Source organism: Canis aureus, chromosome 25 (assembly GCF_053574225.1).
Source record: "Canis aureus isolate CA01 chromosome 25, VMU_Caureus_v.1.0, whole genome shotgun sequence".
NCBI lineage: Eukaryota > Metazoa > Chordata > Mammalia > Carnivora > Canidae > Canis > Canis aureus.
The window spans coordinates 44,265,018-44,290,805 of record NC_135635.1 but is presented as its reverse complement, the minus strand read 5'-3'; the positions used below and the strand labels follow the sequence as shown (position 1 = coordinate 44,290,805).

Below are 25,788 nucleotides of genomic sequence, written 5' to 3'. Positions count from 1 at the left end.
GAATAATTCTACATCTATAAGAAATTACTTCAGGGCACCTGGGTGGCTCAGTCTGTTAAGCGTGTGCCTTTAGCTCAGGTCATGATCTTAGGGTCCTGGGATGGAGCCCTGCATCGGGCTCCCTGCTCAGTGGGAAGCCTGCTTCTCCCTCTCCCCGCCCCCAACTCATCTGCTCACTGGCTCTATGTGTACGTGCGAGCTCTCTCTCTCTTAAATAAATAAACAATATTTTTTAAAAGATTTTATTTATTCATGAGAGACACACAGAGAGAGAGAGGCAGAGAAACAGGCAGAGGGAGAAGCAGGCTCCATGCAGGGAGCCCGATGTGGGACTTGATCTGGGGTCTCCAGGATCAGGCCCTGGGCTGAAGGCGGCGCTAAACCACTGAGCCACCGGGCTGCCCATAAACAATATTTTTAAAAATTTTACCTCAAGGTCATATGGTTGCCAAAAAACTAAACCAAATACCAGGTCACAGGTAAAGGTCAATCTCACCAAAGGGTAGAACCCACATTACCAATTAATTAAAAAAAAATATGTCTAAGGCATTGCTTGGGAGGAAATGGGCTGTGGAATGTAAGATTGTCTATGTTTCTCTAAGCTTTAATAGCCTGCAAAGTTCTTTACATTTCATTACTCATCAAATCAACAAGTATTTGGTTAAACAACACCATCAGCTGTCAAAAACTAGGGATATAAATCCATGAATAAAAATAATCCCTGTTCTCAAAAACCTCCCAGGCATCCAGGCAAATACAGTATATATACTGAGTACTACAAGAGTATACAGAGGAAAGGGACCTAACCTTATCTGGAAGTAGGCATGATAGTGATAATCAGGAAACACTTTCTGAAAAGTCATACAAGAACTTCCTTAAGGGATCACTCCAGGTTACTAAGCAGAGGATATAGTAATAGGTAAAGAGAACTGTACCAATAGAGCCCTGATGAAAAGGGAAATGAGTTATGTTGGGGGAAAACCATACTCAGTATGACTACAGCTTATTTTTTTTTTTTTACTACAGCTTAAAATTGGAGGAGAGTAGAGAAAAAGGAAGCTAAACTTAACAAAAAACAAATAACTATTTTATGCTAAGCAAGGAACTGGTATTTATCCCAAATGCGTAAGACTTTATGTAGAGAAATGATATAATCAGATTTCCAAAATTTAGAAAACACACTGAAGGGGAATCATAATTTGGGGGACAAAGGGACAATTAAATAGCTTTTATAGCAATGCAAAAAAAAAAAAAAATCAATTTGACTTTGCCCTGAAGTTACATTGATAAACTGAACTAGTAATGATAACAGATAAGCTACTATGCTTTATACTAACCTCTTTTATTTATTTATTTATTTATTTATTTATTTATTTATTTATTTATTTATTTTTTACTAACCTCTTTTAAATCAGGTAATGATAGACTGAGCTGATAGACTTTTCCTCTTACAATACATTCTATAAAAGTTTTCTGATTATTTCCAAACTAAATTATCATGATCACTTCTCCAAACCCATTATTCCTTGCTTCTAGTTCTCTTAGAAAATTATCTGCAAAGAACTCTCCTTTTTACATCTCAATTCAAAGATCACATATGAGGGGCACCTGGGTGGCTCAGCTGGTTAAATGTCTGCCTTCAGCTCAGGTCATGATCCCAGGGACCTGGGATCTAGCCCCACGTAGGGCTCCTCACTCAGTGGGGAGTCTGCTTCTCCTTCTCCCTCTGCCTCAGCCACTCCCTCTCTGTCTGTGCTCACCTGCTCTCTCTCTCTGTCAAATAAAGAAATAAAATCTTTAAAAATAAAATAATAAGATATGAAGGGAATCAATTTTTGCTACCACTTTGAAAATAGTTAAGTTTTACAAGCTTAAGTGATTTTTGAATTTAGAAACTCATAACTAACATTGAAATGCTTAATACAGAGACCAAATAGCTAGCTACAGCATCTTAATGTCTTTTGTGGCCAGTGGGGGCATCCCAAACACAACAGAAACAAAATAATCGCACCTTAAGAAAAACAAAGTAAAGAAAATTAAAGCAGATACATTTCTTCCTGCCTATGACAAAGGTCAAGTTCTTCCATTCCACTAGACTTGTATTGTCTTCACTGACAAAGACCAACACAAATCACCAAACATCAACAATGGATAAACACTGCAGCTTAATTTTTTTTTAAAGAGAGCGTAGTATCAATGTGTATGCAAATAAACCAAATCACCTTAAAACTGACCATTAAGATTACTAATTTCCTCATCTTCATCTCCCAGTCTACAATCTCAAATTCTGAGATCTCGAAGTCATATAGGTTATAGAAACTGGAGGTTGGAAAGAAAGTTTCTGCAAAAGTGTAATCTGTACCCAAGCAGCTAACTGTCCTGAAGTTTTGTGATTCACTCCCTTCCCCTTGCTACACTCTCAATTCCCTGTTACTCTGTTATACTGCTCAACATGTTTTTGTACATAAAATGACAAGGTAACAGGGGCCAATGAAAACAATGCTTTTTAGTATCCTAAAAAGTTTAACTTGCCTCTGTACCCATGCCAATATGACGCTTCAGATGGTCTTTAACAGAGGCAATGGGTGGTACTGCCATCCTGAAATCAATGGAAAATGGATTTTTTATAAGTTCAAAATATGAGCTGATATAGAGAAATCAACAGGGATAATGTTAAACGTTGGTGAAAATGTTTTAAAAAGGATAAAGATCAATTCCAAAAATATTCTTTCATAGATAACCACTGTTCTAAAGCCTTGCCAGTCAAAGCATTCTCCGTAGCTGCTTTGACTGTTAGAAATGTAAAAAGCCCAGGCCTTATCCAAACCCACATCAGAACTACATTTTAACAAACTCCAATACAATTTGTACATTAAAATTTGAGAAGCACGGTTCTAAATTACCTTACCAAATAAATCATATTATCTAAAACGTTAAGCTGTTGTGGCCCCCCACCCCCAACCCCCACCCCCCCACCCCACCCCACCCCCGCAGCAAGGCTTAAAGTATTGTGTGAATCATCAGGGCAACACCCAGAAATAATCTTGTCACTACTAGGGTGGATACAAGCAGGCTACAACTGGCAAAAGAGTGGCAATTCTCACCAAAGTATAACACTTTCAATCCAACTTCTGACCTTCACACTCAGAGGAGCTAAAAAACATAAACTAAAAAATCTATCAATCTACATATTGCATCTAGACCTCACAAGGACATACAAAACAAGAAATAGAGGAGAGTTAAGGTATGTGGTAAACATGAAATCTGAGAAACTGAATTTGTACTGAAGACTGTGCCATAAAGTGGCAATGACCCTGATGAGTAAGTCCACTAATGCTGAACCTCAATTTTCTCATTTGTAAAACAGGAAAATATCATCCATTTCTTACAGTTGTTATGATCTGAAGTGAGATAAAGAATGAGATTGGGAGGTACAAGGTTTTTCAGATAAAATACTAAACTCCACTCAAATTTATATTTCAGATATGTGACAATGTTTTAGTTAAGTATGTCCTGGTACTTACAAGACATCAAATACTAAAAAAAAAATAGTCATTGTTTATGTGAAATACAAATTTAACTGATATCGCAAATGTGAATTTGCTAAATCTGGCAACCACATAAAATTCAAATTTTAACTAACTGTAAATTTAGCCTTCCTCCCTTCTCTATTGAATTTACCATCTTTAGCTCATGTACAGAATGCCAGGTAACTGTCTACAGCTGCTACCAAGAAAAAATACCTTTGCCACTTCTCGATGCATGATAGCACAAAACTCAATACTTCTCAATAGAACAGTTAGGTAGATCAGTACAAGTATGTGCTCACATATATATATAGTAACACTATATTTCAGGAGTAGTTAATGGGAGGGTGTGGCAACCCACCACCCTTGTGTGACCCAATCCAAAAACACTAGGCAATATTCTTGCTTGAAAGGAAAGAAAATGAGGAAAACTCTCTTGAACAATAAGGATGTTTTAAAAAGTCAAAAGAATGGCAAATAGGTGCAAAAAATGCAATTAACAACAGATCATTCTCCTAGATTATAAACTCTTGTCTACAAATCAAACTCTCTGAAACAGAACAAAGTCAGAAATACTCTTGGGCCTATTAAATCCTGAACACTACAGCTAGAAAACAAAAAGGAAAAGAATGAAGCCTTCAAAATACAGACATACCTCTTCTTTGTAAATGATACCTTATGAGATTTTAGTGCCTAGTCAGACAATAATGGAAAAAACCTCTAAGATGTGCAATCAGAGAAATGGCAGGTTGACAAAGTCAGATTTTAGAAATTAATGTAGAACTCTTTTATCAAATTAGATGAAAGTAACAAGTAACTATAACAACAGGAATACATCTGAGCAACACATCAAGTATTTAGCTTTTATTATGTAATAATATAGGCACTCTGGTCTAAATGCAGTTGATAGAAAGTATCCCACAGACTTCAAACATTTGAAGACCAGCCTGCAATAGGCACTGCTAAATAAAATGGGGTAATAATAATATTGAGCCCAATTTGTGTATATCTGAAAGTGTGTAAAAAGATATTTATAGGCTTAACTTATTGAATGTCTTGCCTTTAGCCAAAGTTGCTGCTAAATAAAAAGTAACAATGATTCTGAATCAAATCATATATTTTCATCTATTCATGGAATCATTTCTTTGCATTCCTTCTCTGGAGATAATGTCATTGAATAGTAACGAAAGACATGTATATATGTTTAAGGATAGAGATCGTGAATCTTCAGTCATCACTCTAAAAATCTCTCTGCTCTGTATTAAATGGAAACAGGGACAGAGGAAAACAGGAGAGAACAAGAGAGGAAGAGAGAAAGCAAATAAATCTATTCAAATCAGAAATGCTTAGTGGAGGACACTAAAAAACAAATACTACGGTTAAGGTTAAGTGTCATTACTAACTCAAAACAGGTGGTTAAAACATACATTTAAGAGTTAAGTATCTTGCCCAAGGTCCCATAATGAAGTTATCCAAATATCTAATCTAATCTTAAACTATCAATACTCTCTTGATGATCTGCTCAATTGGACTTGACAAAACAATAACTAAAATGGTGAAATGCTTCTGTATAGAAAAAATACTGCAAAAAATAATTTCAAACTGGAACAAAAAAGGCTTTATTACACACTACAACCAAAATTATCTTTGCTACTGGAAAAATAAATAAAGATCATTGCCCCTGGGGCACCTGGGTGGCTCGGTGGGTTAAGCCTCTGCCTTTGGTTCAGGTTGTGACTGATCCCTGAGTCCTGGGATCGAGTCCCTCATGGGGCTCCCTGGTCAGTGGGGAGCCTGCTTCTGCCCCTCCCCCTGCTTATGCCTTTTTTCTCTCTCAAGTAAATAAATAACATCTTAAAAAAAATCATTGCCACTGTTTTATTTTGTATTCCTTGGAAAATAAACTTATTTAGAAATAAGTATACTTCAATGGCATTTATTGCTAGAGTAAAAACTACTAAAATGAACCAGCTAACAATATTATAATTAACATAACTTATAACTCAGAGAATTATGTATACAGTAATGGCTTCCACAGACAAATTATTCCAGGGCAGAGTTTTGTTTAGAGATATTTAGATCAAAACCTGTCATACAAAAGACACAGTGATAAGACCTCCCTGTAAAAATATGTCCACTTGATGCTTAAGTCAGAGATGAAAGTTCTCCAAAGACAAGGCTTCAATGGTATTTTGTTACTAAAGCTGAACTGTGTTCAGACTATGCCATACTTGGAATTACATAAGGAGAAAAACATTTACAGTAGAAAATGGGAAAAATCACTTTTTAAATACAGTATTTGGGCTTGCTATTTTTATTGCAAACAATGTAAGATTTGTTCTGTAATAAATATGGTTTGAAATAGAAGTTCCATAAAAACTTAAACAAAATAAATAAAACTGGGAGTAGTAAGGCAGGTTAACCAATAATGTAAGTGAAAATGAAATTTCTTACAAGAACATGAGAAAGCCCAAAAGTTAAGGAACATGTATAAAGAAGAAAAGGAGCAGTGCCTGGGTGGCTCAGTTGTTTAAATGTCTGACTTCAGTTTGGTCATGATCTTGGGGTCCTGAGATTGAGCCCTGCATCAGGCTCTGTGCTCAATGGGGCATCTACTTGTCTTTCTCCCTCTACCCCTCCCCCTCTGCTTATGCACACACACACTCTCTCTAATGAATAGGTAAAATCTTTAAAAAAAGAAGAAGAAAAGCAAAACAGACTGGAAAATGTCAATGAGGTGTTAAGAGAGCTAGCAGAAAACAATGTCACATAAACTACAAAGAAGAGTTTCTAAAGGAAAAGAGATTATAATATTTAAAACCCCAAAAAGGTCAGTAGGCCCAAGACAAAGTCACTCAGTTTGGCAACCAGTATATCACTGAAGCCATTTTAGCACAGCAGTGAGAGAAGAATCCAGATTACATTTGGAAAACAAAGATAGGGCAGCCTGGGTGGCTCAGCGGTTTACGCCTGCCTTCAGCCCAGGGCGTGATCCTGGAGATCCGGAATCGAGTCCCACATCGGGCTCCCTGCATGGAGCCTGCTTCTCCCACTGCCTGTGTCTCTGCCTCTCTCTCTCTCTCTCTCAAGTAAATAAATAAAATCTTAAAAAATAAAATAAAAAAAGGAAAACAAAGATAAATGTGGAAGTGGTGGCAGGGAGCATAAATGATTATTTCAAAAACTGTGCAAGCCTGCAGAAAAAGAAAGATAAAAGTAAGGTACTGTACTGAATTGAGGCCAAGGAAAAGATACTTAGATTATTTCCATTTCTTTTTAAGGATGGGGAAACTAGTATATGTTTTATATTTGGAAGAATCTGTGGAAAGGAAGAGAATATAAGTAAGGAGAAGTTCATTTATAGAGCAAGGGTCTAAAAACTGAGAATAGGGTAAGAATAAAAAAGAATAGGAAAATTTAGCCTTGGAAAAGAGCTGGGGCATGAGATCCACTGAAATAAAAGGAAGATTAACATGAGTGAAATCAAAACCCAGGACTGTGGATACCCTAAAACTCTATTTACCAGGTAAAGGAAGGGAAGATGGGGGAGGTCATCTGCTAAGAGAGGAGGAGGAGGACAGTGTAAATCTGACTGGAGAAGCCTCTTTATAAACTAGATTAGTATAAGTAATATGAAAGAAGAGCTTACTGTGTTTCTTACTGTATTTACAACTCACACAAATTGATTTTCTCTTAAATGAATCAAAAGTAAGGGGACTTTTTCAAAAATATCATTTAGGTTATCAATTTAAACACTGAGAAGAAATACCAGGGAGTAGAAATGGGAAAGGGAATCTTTTTTCCTAAAATGCTTCAACATCTTATCTTTCTACCTATATAGAAATATAGCAACTGAAAAGGTAAGTCAAGTCTTAAAATACCATTACAGAAGAAATATGTTTCCTTTTCTCATTTTCTACACATACACAACTTTGCACTGGGATTGTACTTTGCACTAGGATTCTACTTTGCATTTTCTATTAATAGTGGTAAGAACCAATAAGAACAGTATAGTGTTTTAAAGAATCTGAAATATATCACCTTATGCTATCATATGCCGGATCAAATAGGACTTGATGAAAAATGCAGAGGAGCTCTATATATCGACTGTTTACCCTGTATCAGATACTGTTCTAAGTGCTATTTATATGAACTCATTCAATGTTTACATCAACCCTTTAGATTAGGTAATTATCCCAATTCTACAGATGAAAAATCTACCTAAGAAAATTTAAGCCATCTGGAGCTCTATGGCTCATACTCTAATTCTGACAGTAGAGTACATAAAATACATAAAGTCCTGAGGTTGAAATGAGAAGATCTGGCTTCAGATCTAAGTTCCACCACTTACTAGTCGGTTGACCCTAGGGAAATCATGTTCCCTACTCTTAGTTCCTCATCAGAATGATAATCTGTCCTGTGTAACCCATATGCTATCTGTGAGACTCCAAGATAGGAAGGAGGCTTTTATAAACAGTAATATATATGATACCATTACTATTAGAAAACAGCTGCTAGGTTAAGCACATACAGTCATATCATTTTTGGAACCATATCAGAAATTCTCATGCCTTCATTTACATTTCCATGCTCACATGCAAAAGAAATAACTTCTAAAATTCATGTTTCAGGGGTGCTTGGGTAGCTCAGTTAAGTGTCTCTTATTTTTTCAGCTTGTCATGATCTCACAGTTATGAGATCAAGGACCACATCGGGCTCCACACTGGGCATGGAACCTGCCTGGGATTCTCACTCTCTCCCTCTGCACCCACCTCAAAAAAAAATTCATGTTTTCAATTGTGCTGTTAGCTTTTCTTCCTAATAAAGATGGACAAATAACTTAATGGGCTTGGAAACTGTGGTATTGACCTCAAGAGTGGAAATAATAAATCTCTACATATTTGCTGGGAAGATCATTTGAAATAAAATATGTAAAGGATCTATTATAGTGCCTCTGGCACTTATAAATCAAAGTAGCGCTGGCTGCTTCATTATCATTTGTTCTACCATTCAGCAGAATCACAAAACCAAACCAAAATTTCAAGGGTGCATTGGTTTATGTATAGTAAAATAATTTCAAGATTCTTCTAAAAATCCACAGACTATGGCAACTTTCCCTCCAACATTCACTCTGCATTTTCTGTCTCTGATGAAATTTTAATTAAATTAAAGCAATTTTTCTTCTCATTCCCCTGGTGACTCCTCCTTTCATCTTCGTTTCGCTCTGAGTCAAAACCTGCTCAGTCTGATTCTTGCTTTCTGACTACTTTATCTTTTGAAGCACAGAACTTTGAATCCACTCTTCGGTAAACCTAAAACTTCTGACATTTTATGCAGTCATAACTAGATTTCTAGACATATCTTTCCTGGAGTAAGTGCTATCATTTCAGTTCCTCATTAGAGTTCAAGATAATGTTAGTATACCATGCTCTTATCTTTGTTAAAGTACAAGCATACTGACCTTGAGGTGAGACTGAAGAAACAGCAAATCCAGGGAGAAAATGTGAAAGAGAAAGTTAGAAAGAATTAATAAGGACAATATTCAGGAAATAATGTTATTTATAGACACAAACAAAACATAAAAGCACAGGATTAGAGAAGGGAAAGGTGTAACAGATTCTGCACAGGCACTAAAAATTAGTAATTTCAGATTTTCAACTCTCAAAAAGTGTATTTTCACATTAGATTACACCATCATACCTTAACGTAAGTTTGAAAGAAAATTTTTTGTCTAGAATTCACCATTTCTTAAAGGAGGGGAAAAAAGACAATTTATTAAACACAAAGGAAAAGAAGAGAAGGTCAGCACTTCCCCTTTTTCATTTAAGTAGCTAACTGTGATTTCACAATTTAAATCATCTTAATTTTATACATATCCACCTTATAACTATTCCTTTAACCCACCCCACTCCATTTCTTGAATCCAAGTTATCCATAACAAAAGCAGAAAAACATTTAGAGCTTTAATCATTCTGTAGAATACAGACAGAATTCTAATTGATGAGGAAGAACTTGAAATAATGGTCCCAAATGTGAAAACAATAATAATTTTTTCCTAATTAGACCTAATTTTTTTCTCACTCCAAATCTACCAAACTCTCTCAAATGGTGCAATCTAAAAGCAATAATGAACAAGAACATATAGCTCTATAAATATCACTCCATTTCCAATACTGCTCAGCAGTTAGAGATGCAAAGTTGCCATGCTCAATATTCCTACATTGCATGAAGCCCCAGTGGTTCATTATTGCTTTTTATAGTAACAAGCAGTTTTCCCTTTTAAAACATTAATCAATTTCACTGAAGTTAGTATTATCCTCCAAATACTTAAGACTTCTTATGGCCAGTGCCATCCAGATTGTGTTCAGGATCTAAATTTTACTTTAAGAATCTAAAACAAACGGTTTATTTCTTGAATGCAAGCACCATTTCAATTTGTACTTTAATATTTTCTTATGTTTCAGTATTTAAAACCAGGATTTTTAAGTCATTGTGAAAATAACAAAAGATAAGGATGACAAGATTTATTACTTCCATTATATAAGATAAAGAGAAATGAAAAACAGATTAAAAATGACTCCCCTCAATCACACACTGAGTAAGTGGCAGATCCAGGATAAAAATGGGGGTCTTTGACATCTCCCTGGGCATATTTTACATGTTCTATGATGCTTACAAATTCTTTTTTTTAAATAGTTCTTTTTTTTTTTTAATATTGTATTTATTCATTCATGACAGAGAGAGAGAGAGAGGCAGAGACACAGGCAGAGGAGAAGCAGGCTCCATACAGGGAGCCTGATGTGGGACTCGATCCCAGGACTCCAGGATCACACCCTGGGTCAAAGGCAGGCACTAAACCACTGAGCCACCCAGGGATCCCATGCTTACAGATTCTTAAGGGGGAATGTATAAAATAAATCCATGCATCTTTGGCATATATAAAACAGTAGAGAATGCAGATAACATTCAAAGGCAAACACAGGCCAATCTCTAAATGACTGTTCCCAATTATCTTTTCTATCTTTGTTAGTTATGACACAATAAATTAGAATAATTTTAGATCAACAATGACACTAACTGAAATTTCCGATAGTTGCAAGGCTTTAAATAAGACTTGGATGGGGCACCTGGGTGGCTCAAGGGTTGAGCATCTGCCTTTGGCTCAGGTCATGATTCTGAGATTCTGAGATCAAGTCCCACATCAGGCTCCCCACAGGGAGCCTGCTTTTCCCTCTGCCTGTGTCTCTGCCGCTATCTCTCTGTGTCTCTCATGAATGAATAAATAAAATATTTTTAAAATAAAATAATTAAGACTTGGGTAAATCTGTAGGGAAAAAAATTAAGCTTACTGCTATCAATAGTGAGCAACTTTTTATCTATTTTATTGTTCTGGGTCATATTTCACTTTGGCATCAAACTATAGCTCTTGGGAAATTAATGTGGAAGAAAAAATCTACATATAGAATAATCCTATAAAATTCTAATGTTTGCACTTTCAAGTAAAAATTTAAGGTGACCACTAAACAAAAATTCCTATAAAGACTGTACTAACAAATTACAAGGTGCTGTGCCACAAGAAATTTTGGCAAGATGACCTAATATAATTGACTATGCAAAGCTGTGTAATTTATTCTTCTTTTACATGAAATCAGTGAAATTCATCAAGGAGGAAAAGAAAGAAACAAGCAGCTTCCTGAGAAAGCAAGCTGAAGCAAGCAGGATCAGATAAAGAACCAGTCATCTTCAGTTATTCATAGTCTTAGTATCTTTTCTCTTTTTTTTTTTTTTTTAAACACTATCATTCTCCCTCAATCAAGAACACACAGCTTCCACAGCAGTGGTCACTTCTCTTCTCCTCAAACTATAGGAAGACCACAATCTCTGACACTGAACTTCATGAGTCAAAAATACATAACCATGAATCTAAAAGTAAGGAAATTCTTCTCTAAGGAACCATTTTCCTTATGAATTGTTTACTAGTTTATACCACAGCTATATACAGCTTAACATTAATTTTTAGACAGAAGATCTCTGCAGATCTTAAACTGAGTATCATTTTGGCATTTCTTTACAAAAAAAATTATAAATATGAAGACTATGTAGGTTTGCATTTTTAGGTTATACTGTATAGATGTCTAAATATACAGTGATACCAATATGAAGCAATCACAAACATAAAGCCCATGTTCACAATGAAAAGGTTCAAAAATAATTTTTAGGTCAACTTACATAAATAAACAAGGAGGTAGGTAAAACAGTCAAATATCTTATTATAATAGTATATTTATTCATTTGGTTATACACACACTTAAAATAGGATACATTAGAAAATAAAGTTAATTTGGAAATATTTCTTCTCCTCCCACATTCTCTGAAACAGTTTTATCTACTCTCTTTACGTGCATCTTCAATATCAATTCTCCAAGGACAGAATATTACCATTACTTTATGTATCACTAAGAAAGAAAAAAGTATATATACTAATTAAATTATGTTATGCCATTATTTATACATGTATCCCAGATTTAGAGATGTTAAAACGTAAAAATAAAAGTTATAATTGGTATTTCATTGTGATAAAAGAGGGAGGAGGTTATCTATATTTCTATCTAATCTACAGATCAAAAATAATCCCACAGGATCATATTAAATTATATAAAAATATTTTATAGATATGAATTTACTTACACTTTGTTACAGAGGGAAAAGGATAGGTGCATGTATAAACACATTACAAACATATAGAAGAAATGAATATAAAAATATCTAAAAAATAATAATATCTAAAAAATATATATAACAAGTGTATAAGGAACTAAAATCTCCATATGTTTGATTGATGAAAGGTCTGAATTCATAGGTGATGGAAAGATAAAAAGGAAGAAATATGGGATGATTAGATAGTGAAACAAGAAAGGCATTCTCCTTGTATTAATATATTATGTAGTTATTAGGCCCTCAATAATGTAGAGTCATAGGACAGAACATGGTAAACACCATAAAAAAATAGCACATATAAAGGAAACAGAAATTACTACTTCAGGGAGGTCAGGAAAGCTGGCTTTCTTTTCCAAAAAGATAACAGTTAAACAGAGTCAAATTCCCACAAATGAAAGTAGAAAAACAAAATTTTAATAAAAGAGAAAAAAAATAAGAAAAAGCAGATAAAAAAGGACTCATCTTCTAATTTTGAGGTCCATTTTTTTTTTTTACAAAAAGATGTAATTCTACAAAGACTACCAAACCAAAAACTGAAAATATCATCCTGTAAACTAGTTCACATTTCCCAACACATTTTAGAGGATTTATGAAAAATAAAGACAACTCTATTTTCATTACATAAAATTTCAGACACTAGTAATCTTTAAAAGCAAATCAAAAATTCAAAAGGCCAAATCCTTGAGCCATGGGATTTAAGCCTACCAACTATCTTCCCTAATTTCTCCAAGTACCACCAGAAAAGTGCTTTCTCTTATACAGACACACATGCAAATAACACCTAGATTATATCTCACTCCTGGCAGGATAGGAAAATGACCCCAATCTTTGTGTTCAAGCTCAGTTCAGTACATTGATTTTGATCTATAGAAGTACAGACTTATCTCACTTACCAAATGAGATTAAGTTACTACTTTAGCGGCTCAGACAGCTATTTCAGGGGTTAATTACCTTGAGCCTAAATTCTGAGCAAAGTGAGAACACTCCTGCTTTAAAAAAAAAAAAAAAAAAAATCAGGGTGGGGGGAGGTGGCAAAATCAACGAAAGTAGCTCCAAATCTTACTAGATACAGTCCACTTTAAATAAAGCCAGTTGTTTATAAATCAGAATGTAATTCCTGGGCAGCCTGGGTGGCTCAGGGGTTTAAGCGCCTGTCTTCCGCCCAGCGCGTGATCCTGGAGACCCGGGATCAAGTCCCACATCGGGCTCCCTGCATGGAGCCTGCTTCTCCCTCTGCCTGAGTCTCTGTCTCTCTGTGTCTATCATGAATAAATAAATAAAATCTTAAAAAAAAAAAAAAAAGGAATGTAATTCCCTTGGAAATAATATTATAGATGCAGTTTAGGTATTTTTGCTGGCCCACAAAATTTAAGTTTAGGCATGATGCAAATGCCTAGAACTCACAGCTCAAGATGAAGTCTAAAAAAGATGGTTAGCAGGGAAAATAAAATTAACCATCAAAAAGTGGAAAAACTAAGTGTCCTCTATTAGAAGTACTTACAGGACTGGCCTAGTAATATACGTGAGTGTGAATGAATAAATAAAGCTTGTCTTGGCTTCTCTTGCTTCCTTACCATAGTAGCAGCAGCATCCTGGCTTCCCCTTGTCTCTATGTACATCTGAGTTCACAGACCTGAAATTAAAAGTCTACAGTCCAGAACTACCTACTAACGCTCCAACTAACAACCTCGCAAGACATCATGACTAAATATTGGTCTTAGAAATTAAAAGACCATACTGAAGAGTACAAAGTTCAAAAAGTCTCATATTCAGGGGCACATATTAACTGGATACCTTGAGTAGTACTTCTCAGGAGAGCTCAACCAAACCTTAATTGAAACCTTATCACTGAAATTTCCATCCATTACACAAGCCATGGAAAGATGCTCTGCTAGCACCATCACAAAGGAAAAGACAACAGCTGCTTTCTGTTGAAGTCTTAGTCTTCTGGGGCCAGAAATATCTCTTTATTGAGTCTAGACTGACAGGAAGGCTGAGTCAGACATGGAGAAACTGGCACCAGGCAACAAAGCGACCCACATTTCAATTCCAAAGTACCTGTCCTCTAAGATAGCATTCTAGAATGTGGGAAAAACCTTTGGCCTCAGCAAGATCTTCAAGTGAACAGCCTCTGAATCATCCAATTGTCTTCATCTTCCTCTTCTAGAAGATAAGCTCATTAATAAAATCTAGAACATAGGATTGGAGGGGGGAGGAAGGGAAAGACTCTGGAATTTTAGAATTCTTAGGCATAACTTTATTACCACCCACCTACTTATGTGATACAGGACCAGCCATCTAATCTCTGTGCCTCAGCCTCCTTATCTGTATTTTAAAAATCTATATAAGAACCCTTTTCAAAAACAAACAAAAAGGTCATGATGCAAGAAGGGGCAACTAAAATCAACAAATACAACTACTAAACAAATTATATTAAAAATCTGGGGCATCTTTCTTAGAAAAATAAGATGTACCTGATAAATATCAAAAGGAAGACATGTAAGGTTTGCAGAGTTCCTACAGGAAATCTTCACCCAAAATATGTGCCATTTTGCTTTTTAATGTTTCCACTAAAGGACAGAAAAAGAATTGATAGTCGAATATAAATGAGGGGGGTGCCTGCGTGGCTCAGTCAGTTAAGCAGTTAAGAGTCTGCCTTCAGCTCAGGTTAAGATCCCAGGTCCTGCGATCCAGCCATGCCCTGGGATTAGGCTTCCTGCTCAACAGGGAGCCTGCTTCACCCTCTTTCTCTGCCCCTCCCACCAACTTCCTAACCCTCCACTCCCCCCCCCCATGCTCTCTCTCTGCACTTTCTCTCTCAAATACATAAATAAAATCTTTTTTTTTTTTTTTTTTTAATTTTTATTTATTTATGATAGCCACAGAGAGAGAGAGAGAGGCAGAGACACAGGCAGAGGGAGAAGCAGGCTCCATGCACCGGGAGCCCGATGTGGGATTCGATCCCGGGTCTCCAGGATTGCGCCCTGGGCCAAAGGCAGGCGCTAAACCGCTGCGCCACCCAGGGATCCCCCTAAAATCTTAAAAAAAAAATACAAATGAGGTAAGAGTAATGCCCACATCTGTCACACTGAAACTTTGTTTTTAAAATGTCAAAATATATGCTTCTTTAAAATAGTTGCCTGAGAGCAAAAATCTCCTGTATAAGGAATAAATACACTTTCAAAAAGTGAAGGGATGGGACACCTCAGTGGCTCAGTGGTTGAGCTTCCGCCTTTGGCTCAGAGCATAATCCCGGAGTCCCAGGATCCAGTCCTGCATCAGGCTTCCTGTATAGAGCCTACTTCTCCCTCTGCCTATGTTGCTGCCTTTCTCTCTCTGTCTCTCATGAATAAAGAGGGGAAGGGGGGGGAAGGGGAGGGGAGGGGAGGGGAGGGGAGGGGAGGGGAGGGGAGGGGAGGGGAGGAGAAGAGAAGGAGGAAAGAAGAAAAGAAAAGAAAAGAAAAGAAAAGAAAAGAAAAGAAAAGAAAAGAAAAGAAAAGAGAAAAGAAAAAAGAAAAAAGAAAAGAAAAAAAAGAAAGAAAAGAAGAAAGAAAAAAGAAAAAAAGAAAAGAAAAGAAAAGAAAGAAAAGAAAAGAAAAGAAAAGAAAAGAAAAGAAAAGAAAAGAAAAGAGATGAGATCTGTTCCAGGCATTTGGGTGGAGATAAAGTGAGAAGAGACAGAGAGAGGACTAAAACAAAGGTAAAGGAGCACTGGCCTCTGTGTGGATGTCTGAACATCAGCATAGTAGAATCATTTGCAACCGCTTTGACGAGTATCCTCAAATCACTGACTTATTTAAAAGAATCAAAATTGGCATAACAAGGGAATCACTCATGATTTCAGGCAATAATTAAAAGGAAGTTAACTGTTTTATTCATAAAGTATTAGGTAGACAAAGATAGCCCAACCTTGGTCAAGGCCTCTAAGCTACTTCTGTTCTAGCACCTTCAAACCTTGTTTAACTTCCCAAAACTTTAAATCTTTTCAAAATGGTTGCTTCTACTATAGAAACACTTATAAAAGAAAACAAAAAAGAGAGAAATAAGTTTGTAATTACTATAATGGTTTGAATGCTTTGGGTGGCAAATTATAAAAAATCTTGTTTCAAAATAGCTTAAACTGTAAGAAAATGTACTATATAACGTAACAGGAAGTCTAGTTTCAGGAATACTTCCAAAATGAGTTCAAGAATACTCCCAAATTGGGCAGCCCCGGTGGCTCAGCAGTTTAGCGCTGCCTTCAGCCCAGGGCAGGATCCCAAAGACCCAGGATCGAGTCCCATGTCAGGCTTCCTGCATGGAGCCTGCTTCTCCCCCTGCCTGTGTCTCTGCCTCTGTCTCTCTGTGTCTTTCATGAATAAATAAATAAAATCTTTTAAAAAAAAAAGAAAAGAATACTACCAAATTGAAGATGACACAAACAAATGAAAGCACGTATTATGCTCATGGGCTGGAAGAATATTGTTAAAATGTCCATGCTATCCAAAGCAATCTACATTCAACGCAATTTTTATCAAAATACCAGTATGTTTTGCACAGTACTAGAACAATCTTAAAATTTGTATTAAAACACAAAAGAGGGATCCCTGGGTGGCGCAGCGGTTTGGCGCCTGCCTTTGGCCCAGGGCACGATCCTGGAGACCCAGGATCGAGTCCCACGTCGGGCTCCCGGTGCATGGAGCCTGCTTCTCCCTCTGCCTGTGTCTCTGCCTCTCTCTCTCTGTGTCTATCATGAATAAATAAATAAAATCTTTAAAAAAAAAAAAAAAAACACAAAAGACCCTCAACAGCAAAAGTAATCAAGAAAGAAGAAGAAAGCTGGAAGTATCACAATTTCAGATTTTAAACTATACTACAAAGTAATGAAAACAGTACAGAACTGGAACAAAACAGACACAGAGATCAATGAAACAGGACAAAGAGCCATGAAATAAATGCACACTTACCCAGTCAGTCTACAACAAAGGACGCAAGAATATACAATGAGGAAAAGACAGTCTCTTCAGGAAGTGGTGTTGGAACACTAAACAGCTACATACAGAAGAATAAAACCAGACTACTTTCTATCATTGTATGTTTTTAAAAACTCACAAAACTCCTAGAAGAAACCATAAGCAATAAATACTTAGACATCAGTTTTAGCAATATTTTCTGGCTCAGACTCCTCAAAGTTAACAAAAGTGAAAAAAAACTATTGAGACTACACCAAATCAAAGAGCTTTTACATAGCAAAGAAAACCATCAACAAAATGAAAAGGCAACTTACTGAATAGAAGACATATGCAAAAGATATATCTGATAAGGGTTAATATCCAAAACATATAAAGAATTCATACAACTGAACAACAAACAACTAAAAAATGGGCAGAGGATAGAACAGATTTCCAAAGAAGACATAAAGATGGCCAATTGACAAAAGATGCTCAAAACAATGAATTATCAAGGAAAAGCAAATCAAAACCACAGTTGAGATATTACCTCACATCAGTCAGAATGTCCAATATCAAAAAAGGCAAGAAATAACAAGTATTGGTAAAGATGTGGAGAAAAGAGAACCCTGGGGGCACTGCTGGTGGGAATGTAAACTGGTGCAGCCACTAAGGAAAACAGTATGGAGGTTCCTCAAAAAATTAAAAATAGAAATTCTGTAAGACCCAGTAATCAAGGTTCACCCAAAGAAAGCAAAGACACAAATTCAGAAAGATATATGCATCCCATGTTTACTGCAGCATTATATATAATAGCCAAGATATGGAAGCTAGCTAAGTGCCCACTGATGGATAAAGAAGATGTGGTATATACATTTATAATGGAATATCACTCATTCATAAAAAATTTAAAAAAAAAAAAAGAATGAAATTGTTGCCATTTGGGACAACTGGATGGACCTAGATGCTAAATGAGTTAAGTCAAACAAACAAAAAAAGACAAATGCCAGAATAAAAACCATAACAAATACCAAAAACAAAACAAACAAAAACAGAAATAGACTCATAAATACAGAGAACAAACTGGTGGTTGTCAGAAAGGAGGGGAAAGGAGGAATAGGTGAAATAGGTGAAAGGGTAGAAAAAGGTACAAACGTCCAGCATAAATGAATTAGGTCATGGGGATGAAACGTACAGTATAGAGAATACAGTCAGCAATGTTATAATAACTTTGTACGACAGATGGTCACCACACTTATTGTGGTGAGCATTTCATAATGTATATAAATGTCAAATCATTATGTTGTCTACCTGAAACTAATATAATATTGTATGCCAACTCTACTTCAATTAAAATATATATACAAAATAACCCAAAATGAATTCATAGACACAGAAAACAGACAAGCGGTTGCCAGAAGCATGGGTTGAGGGGGTGTGGAATGGGTGAAAGCTGTCAAAAGGTATACATTTCCTGGGATGTAATGCTGAGCATAGTGATTATAATTAACAATACTGTAAGATATATCTGAAAGTTACTAAGAGAATAGATCTTTAAAGTTCTTATCACGTGAAAAAATATTTCTGTAACTGCGTATGGTAACAGATATTAACTACAGTATGGTGTTGATCATTTTGCAACCTACACAAATACTGAATCATTATGCTGCATACAGAAATTAATATAATGTCATATGCCAATTATATCTCAAAAAAAACCCAATTTCTTTAATTAAAAAATATTTTTACATAACTGTTGAAGTCTGAAAAGATATTAAATCAGAATTCTTTCAGCTTACATTACTCTTCTCTCAATATTTTAAACATTATGCCAAAGATAAGCCTCTTAGAAACTCTACTATGATCATTTTAGAAGAGAAACTCTTAACTACAATGTTTCTGAGCTAATCTAAATTGATCTACTTATAGGATAGGTAAAGCTCTAGGGTTTTTTTATTTTTGTTTTTGTTCTTCCTTAAATTGATCTATGAAGACTCCAAAAATCACCACGTAATAACTTTTTAAAATGTCAGCTTGGCTAGGCTAAAGTGCTCAGTTACATAACCAAACTCTAATTTAGATGTTGCTATGAAGGTATTTTGTAGATATAATTAAATCCTCTAATCCATTTAAGTAAAGGAGATTATCCCAGATAATCAGAGTGGGCATAACTGAATCCTCTGGAACGCCTCTAAAAGCAGGCTGAGGTTTCCCCAGGAGGGAAAAAAAACTCTGCCTGTGGACTTGGCAGAATTTTTGCCTGTACCCATGAAATTTCTACCCTGGTGATCTTCTCTTCCTGTCAGCTAGACATCCTGATTTCAGACTTCTTTTGTCAGTCCCCCACAATCATGCAAAACAACTCCTTGTAATAAATTTCTGAAGAGATACAGATATATATACATACATATATATCTCCTACTCCCTCTGCCTCTTTGGTTGCACTCCCAAATTACATACACTTCAGTATAAAATATGAATTCAGAAGTAGTATTTCTTACATTCAATTGGGAAAAAATTTAAATGTGCAGACATATGGATGGGCTTACATAATCCTTTTAAAATCTGCAATAAGTCACTGATAAACAATGGTACAACACTAAATCATCTAACAGGAGCTACTATTGTTCTACAAGAGCAATGCAAAGGACTAATCATTTGTATCTAGATCACAAAGAATAGGTCTGGAAATTCTTTATGAATTCTTTAAACCTTTTAACGTTGGCGATCCTTATATAAGAAGCACTAGGACACACACAAAGACTACTATGAATTTTCTCCAGTACAATGATCATAACAGTCCACTTTTTTCTCTTTTTTTTTTTCATTTGGAAGGTTGCTGAACACCCTTTAAAAATGAATTCTGTATCCTGAGTAATGGGGTGGCACTACCATCATACTAGTTAAGGGGCTACTACCTAAAGGGCATTTCAGCATTAGAGCCACATACAAGATAGTCTAGAAACAAAGATGAAGACAATCATAATCAACAATATCAGAATCTTACCAGAGAGAACACACACTTTTTCCACACAATAAGGTACCCAAGAGGTGCATTTCAACTTGACACATACTGGCTGTTCTTTAATTCTGATCAAGCAAAATTCCCGCAAGCCTCAGCAGTAGCAAGAGCAGCAGTAGCAATTCAGTCTAGTACAGAACTGTAGCCTTACATAACACTCACTTTCCCAGGAAGTCCCAAACAAACCCCCCTGACGGTGCAGGGACAGAAACCTGGCGTGGAAGGTACAGACTGCGGGATACTGGCTTTCTGAGAAACAGCATGGCCAAGAGGGGACACACACAGAAACACACAGAGACCAAAACCCCAATGGATTAGGACCATGGTAAGACAAATCAAAAGAAAGGTGACAAAATTCAAATGATAAATTATGGGGAGACAGACACCCACACACAGGAAATAGTGGAATGGCAACACAAGAAGCAAATGGTTAGTAAAAAACACAGCAGCCACACACATGCACCTCAGTAGTACATATGGGAACAAAAGGCACAATATAATCTTAACTGTCATTAACTATTATTCATATCTTAAATAGTATAGCTGGTCAACAAATTACAAAGCAGATAGCAAAATGGAGTTTTAAACTTTCTCCTTTTTGGTAGCCAAGAAACTTTGTGCCAAATCCTAAAACAAAATTACAATGCTACTGGCCAGAGGCTAAAACTGTAGAGCGCTTTTCAACCTTCTCAGTTAACATTCCATGGAAAGAATAGATCCCTTACAACTTTTTCAAAAATGTGAGAAATACAGTGGTTAATAAAAGCACTTGGTTGTGCTTTGGGTATCATATATAGATTTAATCCCATTTCTTAGTCTCTTTTAAGTCACAACCAACTCAAAAAATCAGTAGTAGGTCCAAAAATGAATCGAAAAGTTTTTCAAACAAGCTGCCTGGAATGACAAGCAATAATTTCAATGAAGACTTCTAATATAAGAAAACAAACTAAAAAATGAAACTTGATCAAGGAATTTCTCTTCAGGATTCCTGGGTGGCGCAGCGGTTTGGCGCCTGCCTTTGGCCCAGGGCGTGATCCTGGAGACCCGGGATCGAATCCCACATCGGGCTCCCGGTGCATGGAGCCTGCTTCTCCCTCTGCCTATGTCTCTGCCTCTCTCTCTCTCTCTGTGACTATCATAAATAAATAAAAAATTTAAAAAAAAGGAATTTCTCTTCTAAAATATTAAAATATTTGGCAGGAAGTCACTAATTCATCAAAAATATTACATTTTAAAACTACTACAGCACTGCCGCTGATTTCAGGCCAACACAAATGCAGAAATGCATCTGTTCATGTGAATATGCAAGTGTGTTTGTGTGCATGCGTGCACGCATGTGCGTGCTAGAGGGAAAACTGAAGCACAAACATGAGAAAAGGCATACAAAAATATAATAATCTAATCTTGAGATTGGTAGTTTCTTAAGTCTAACCTAAAGAAGTCTATCCATTCATCTTATCCAGAACCAGAAAATATTGTTCATATGAACTCTGTTCGAGTTCATATCAAAGTAAGAGCAATCTAGTATGTGGTCAGTCTACATTATTCACACTTTCACTATAGTGAAGAAAACCTGTGAGGGTTAGACTTCCTTGTTTTAGTTTCTTGCAATCAAAATTCTATGGGTACAGAAAAGGAGAAAAATCAATTCCAGAGGGGAGTATCAAGTCTACTTGTCACCCCAAAATTTTAAACTTAATAAACTTATGAAAGTCATCTCATATCTCCTAATCCTCAAGAACATAAAAATAAAATATTCCTAGGAATCAGCTCCAAGGAACCACATAGGCTAATGATTTCATTCTGTCACTGTTGTCTCTGATTATTTAGAAGAATATAGGTGATTGATGAAGTTCTACTAGAACTACTTCAATGTACTTGTAAATTTATGTTAAATACATGCTCTAAAAGAAGAGGTCAAAAGACACATAATATTTAGTATAAAACATTCTAATTAAAAAAAAAAAAAACAAAAACAGAAAATTCAAAGAGTCGTCTGGCTACATCTGTAAACACAGCTCATTTTATAGAATTCAAAGTCAGAGACCCATAATATATAACCAAGTCTCTTAAATTATCCCCACAATGTCCCTTCTTCTAAATTTGACCTGTGCACTGATGTAACAGCCTGCTTCTCCACAATACAAACTGTGTGAAGTCTAAAAATTCATAGCCAAAAGGAGCATCGGGCTCAATGAAAAAGGTCTAAGCCAATGAAAAAACATTACCTCCTTGAAGTTGAGGTTCATTTGCTCTGTAGATAATAAGTAATTAGAGAGCAAGTAGCTATTTGTACCCTCCTGATTAGCTAGTAGAAAGCTTTAATTTCTCCACTGATGAATACTTTCTCACTTTCCAATCAATGATGTTGATGTCCACAGCTTCCTAATACATCCCCATTCTATGCTGCCTTTCAAATATTACAGCAATGCATTTACAATGACTTAGAATAAAAAGTCTATTAAAAAAATAACATAAGCATTCTAGAATCTAAATCCCAAGAAGCAGATACACTAAACAAGTATGCCCCCAAAAGTATACAGTTTTAAAACCATACTTTAACCTTTCTAACATAGTAAGTCCACCATTCAGCTATCCTATCCTTACCTTTCCAACTCTGCAATCTTCTTATCTTTGTCATTCTTCTCATTTTCCACCTCCTTCAAGATTTCCAAGAGACGGTCAACTTCTGCCTGGGCCTTGCTAGATTCATCTTTGTACCTGGAAATCTCTCTCTCCAATTGCTGTATTCGGTCACTCATCTCTGGACTGGCTCTGGCTTCCAATGTTGCCTCATGTGCCTACAAAGAAAAGTGATCAAATTCTATCAGATACATATACTGGCAGTGGGCAAATCATGTCCCAAAGGACTATCTGTATTTCAAATTAAATAGATCATTATCAAATATGTACTAGCTAGTCTTTAATTTATGAAGTTTTTCTCTACTTAAATATTACATAGACAAAACATTAGTAATAAAATGAGAAAAGTTATCATGGATTTCAAATGGATTTGTGTTTAGATGTATAACTCTGAATATCAGGCCAAAAATCATATAACAAGACATGTTTTTCTGAGTCTGAGACATACAAACAAGCCATGAGACTATTATTGATCTACTATTGATCTCTTCAATCTTTCTAAAAAAGGCATCACCAGAAATTCCCTGCTCCTGTTACTATAACCCATGCCAATGCTGAAATCAATTCCCACTTGATCCTTCCCTTCCCTTTTCTTATATACTGCTTTACCAAGCATGTATGAATCACATGGCCTGGAGCAGACAATCATATAGATATGACAAATGTGACGCCATAAAAAAGAAGGTACGTTATGGGACACCTGGGTGGCTCCGTCAGTTAAGCACCTCTTGGCTTCAGCTCAGATCGTGATCTCAGGGTCATGAGATTAAGACCCACATCCAGGTCCACACTCAGCATGGAATCAGCTTAAGATTCTCTCCCTCTGCCACTCCTCCACTCTCTCTCAATCTTTCTAATGACTAACTAAATCTTAAAAAAAAAAAAAAAAAAAAAAAGAATTTGGGCTAAGAAAATGGCTATCCGCACATAGGTACCTTACTAAGATAAGGATTCAGTATTTTACAAGATACAAAGTCAGAAATCAACAATCCCATTTAGAACCAGGAAAAAATTTTTATTCAGATTCCTGTTGCAAGGTGGCTCAGTGGTTGAGCGTCTACCTTTGGCTCAGGTTGTGATCCCGGGGTCCCGGATCAAGTCCCACATCGGACTCCCTGCAGGGAGCCTGCTTCTCCCTCTGCCTGTGTCTCTGCCTCTCTCATAAATAAGCAAACAAATAAACAAACAAACAAATAAACCTTTAAAAAAAAGAATCCTGTTGCAAATGTAACTAATACCTTCAATGTATTCTGGAATGCAAAGCAATTTCAATAATTAAAAACTATCAAGTCTTCAATTTTCCTCCTGAATCTCTAAAACCATGCATGTATAATGTATTTAAAGAGAAGGCAGAGGTGAAGATGTTTTATTTTCCTTTATTTAACAGGCAATAATACTACTTAGTTCTTTAAAATGGTTTGAAAAACATTAAAGGAGTAAAAATATATTATTAGGAAATATTTCAGAAAGCTCTGATGCAAAATGCCTAGAGTATAAGAGAAATGTTTCCATAAACTGAGCTAAAAAATTAAAGCTGAACTTCTAAGATCAAGACCTTTACAAACATCTTTTGTTTCAGGTTTAATCAATTATGAAAATCCAGTTAATAATAGTGGCCTTTAAAAAAGATTCCACTGGCAGATCTGTATTTTAATGTATTAGCAAAATTCTAACCTAAACTGGTATGGTTAACAGCCATAACAAAGTAAAATCAAGAGGAAAGAGAGCAACCTGGAATGCATTAACTCATTAAGAATAAAAAACAAGGGAAAAGCAGTGGAAATGCAGACACTTTCCAATGCTTGGGAGGGGGGGGATTTTGATCTCACAAAACCTTTTCCACATTGGATGAACCCCAATATACTTTAGAAAGAAGTAAAATTCTTTTCAAAGTATAGAGAGTTCCTACTTGAGGAAGGGAGAGATAAGGTCAAGTGCATTCACTTTCTACAGAGTAGTAAAAAAACACTCATACAAAATAAAGAAAAAACACCAACCAGGGCTTTATGGCACTACTCTGTCACATCATTTACTGGTTTGAATGGGTGAGTTAACACTATTTCAGGATCCTGAAGAGAGAAGAGACAGGAAGAAGGAAAAAAGGTAGAAGGAAATGGTATAAGAAGAGAACAAGAAAGAAAAAGAAAAGTAAAAGAACAAAAAATGTAATTTTTTAAAACTCGCAATAAAAAAAAATTTCTCCAGGAGGAAGACCAAAAAAAAAAAAAAAAAGAAAAAAAGAATTTAGCACTTCCTACAATTTCAATAATTCAGAAGTTGAATTTGAATGTTTTCCTTAAGAATTCTGAGATTATAATCTCATGCTTAAAACACAAAATATGGAAAATCATGTACAGGGTGTAAATTCATAAGCTAGAAGTATTTCTGTTCCATTTCTATTCTGTTGTATTTTTTTGCTGGCACCATAACTGTTTTTTGATGATACAGCTTTGTAATACAACTTTAAGTCCAGAATTGTGATGCCTCCAGCTTTGCTTTTCTTTTTCAAGATTACTTTGGCTATTCAGGGTATTCTGTGGTTCCATACAAATTTTAGGATTGCTTGTTCTAGCTCTATGAAAAATGCTGGTGGTATTTTTTTTTTTTTTTTTTTAATATTTTACACTTCTTTATTTAAGAGAGAGTCTGGGTGGGGGTGGGGGAGGGGCGGTGCATGGGGAAAGAGCAGAAGCAGAGGCAGAAGCAGGCTCTTGCTGAGCAGAGTCTGACACCGGGCTCTATCCCAGGACCCTGAAATCATGACCTGAGCTGAAGGCCGATGCTTAACCGACTGAGTCACCCATGCTGGTGGTATTGTGACAGATACTGCATTAAATGTATTGATTACTTTGGGTAGTATAGACATTTTAATAGTGTTTGTTCTTCCAATCCATAAGCATGGGGTGTCTTTTCATTTCTTTGTGTCTCCTTCATTTTCTTTCATCAGTGT

At 35.9% G+C, this 25,788-nt stretch overlaps 1 protein-coding gene across 24 annotated transcripts in view; it reads right to left on the bottom strand.

The window, feature by feature from the left end:
* The window catches only part of ERC1 (ELKS/RAB6-interacting/CAST family member 1), a 534,848-nt gene that overhangs the window by 326,478 nt on the left and 182,582 nt on the right, over nucleotides 1-25,788 (bottom strand). For 21 of the 24 annotated variants that reach the window (XR_013364494.1, XR_013364495.1, XR_013364497.1 and 18 more), the window contains 2 exons: nucleotides 22,803-22,996; nucleotides 8,989-9,000 (listed from right to left, as the gene is read on the bottom strand). Coding sequence is in view for 21 of the 24 variants with exons in the window: in XM_077871590.1 (XP_077727716.1) it covers nucleotides 8,989-9,000; nucleotides 22,803-22,996 (206 nt within the window). In the remaining 3 variants the exon portion in view is untranslated. The remainder of the gene's footprint in view (nucleotides 1-8,988; nucleotides 9,001-22,802; nucleotides 22,997-25,788) is intronic. The other 3 variants (XM_077871595.1, XM_077871596.1, XM_077871598.1) reach the window with 1 other exon arrangement.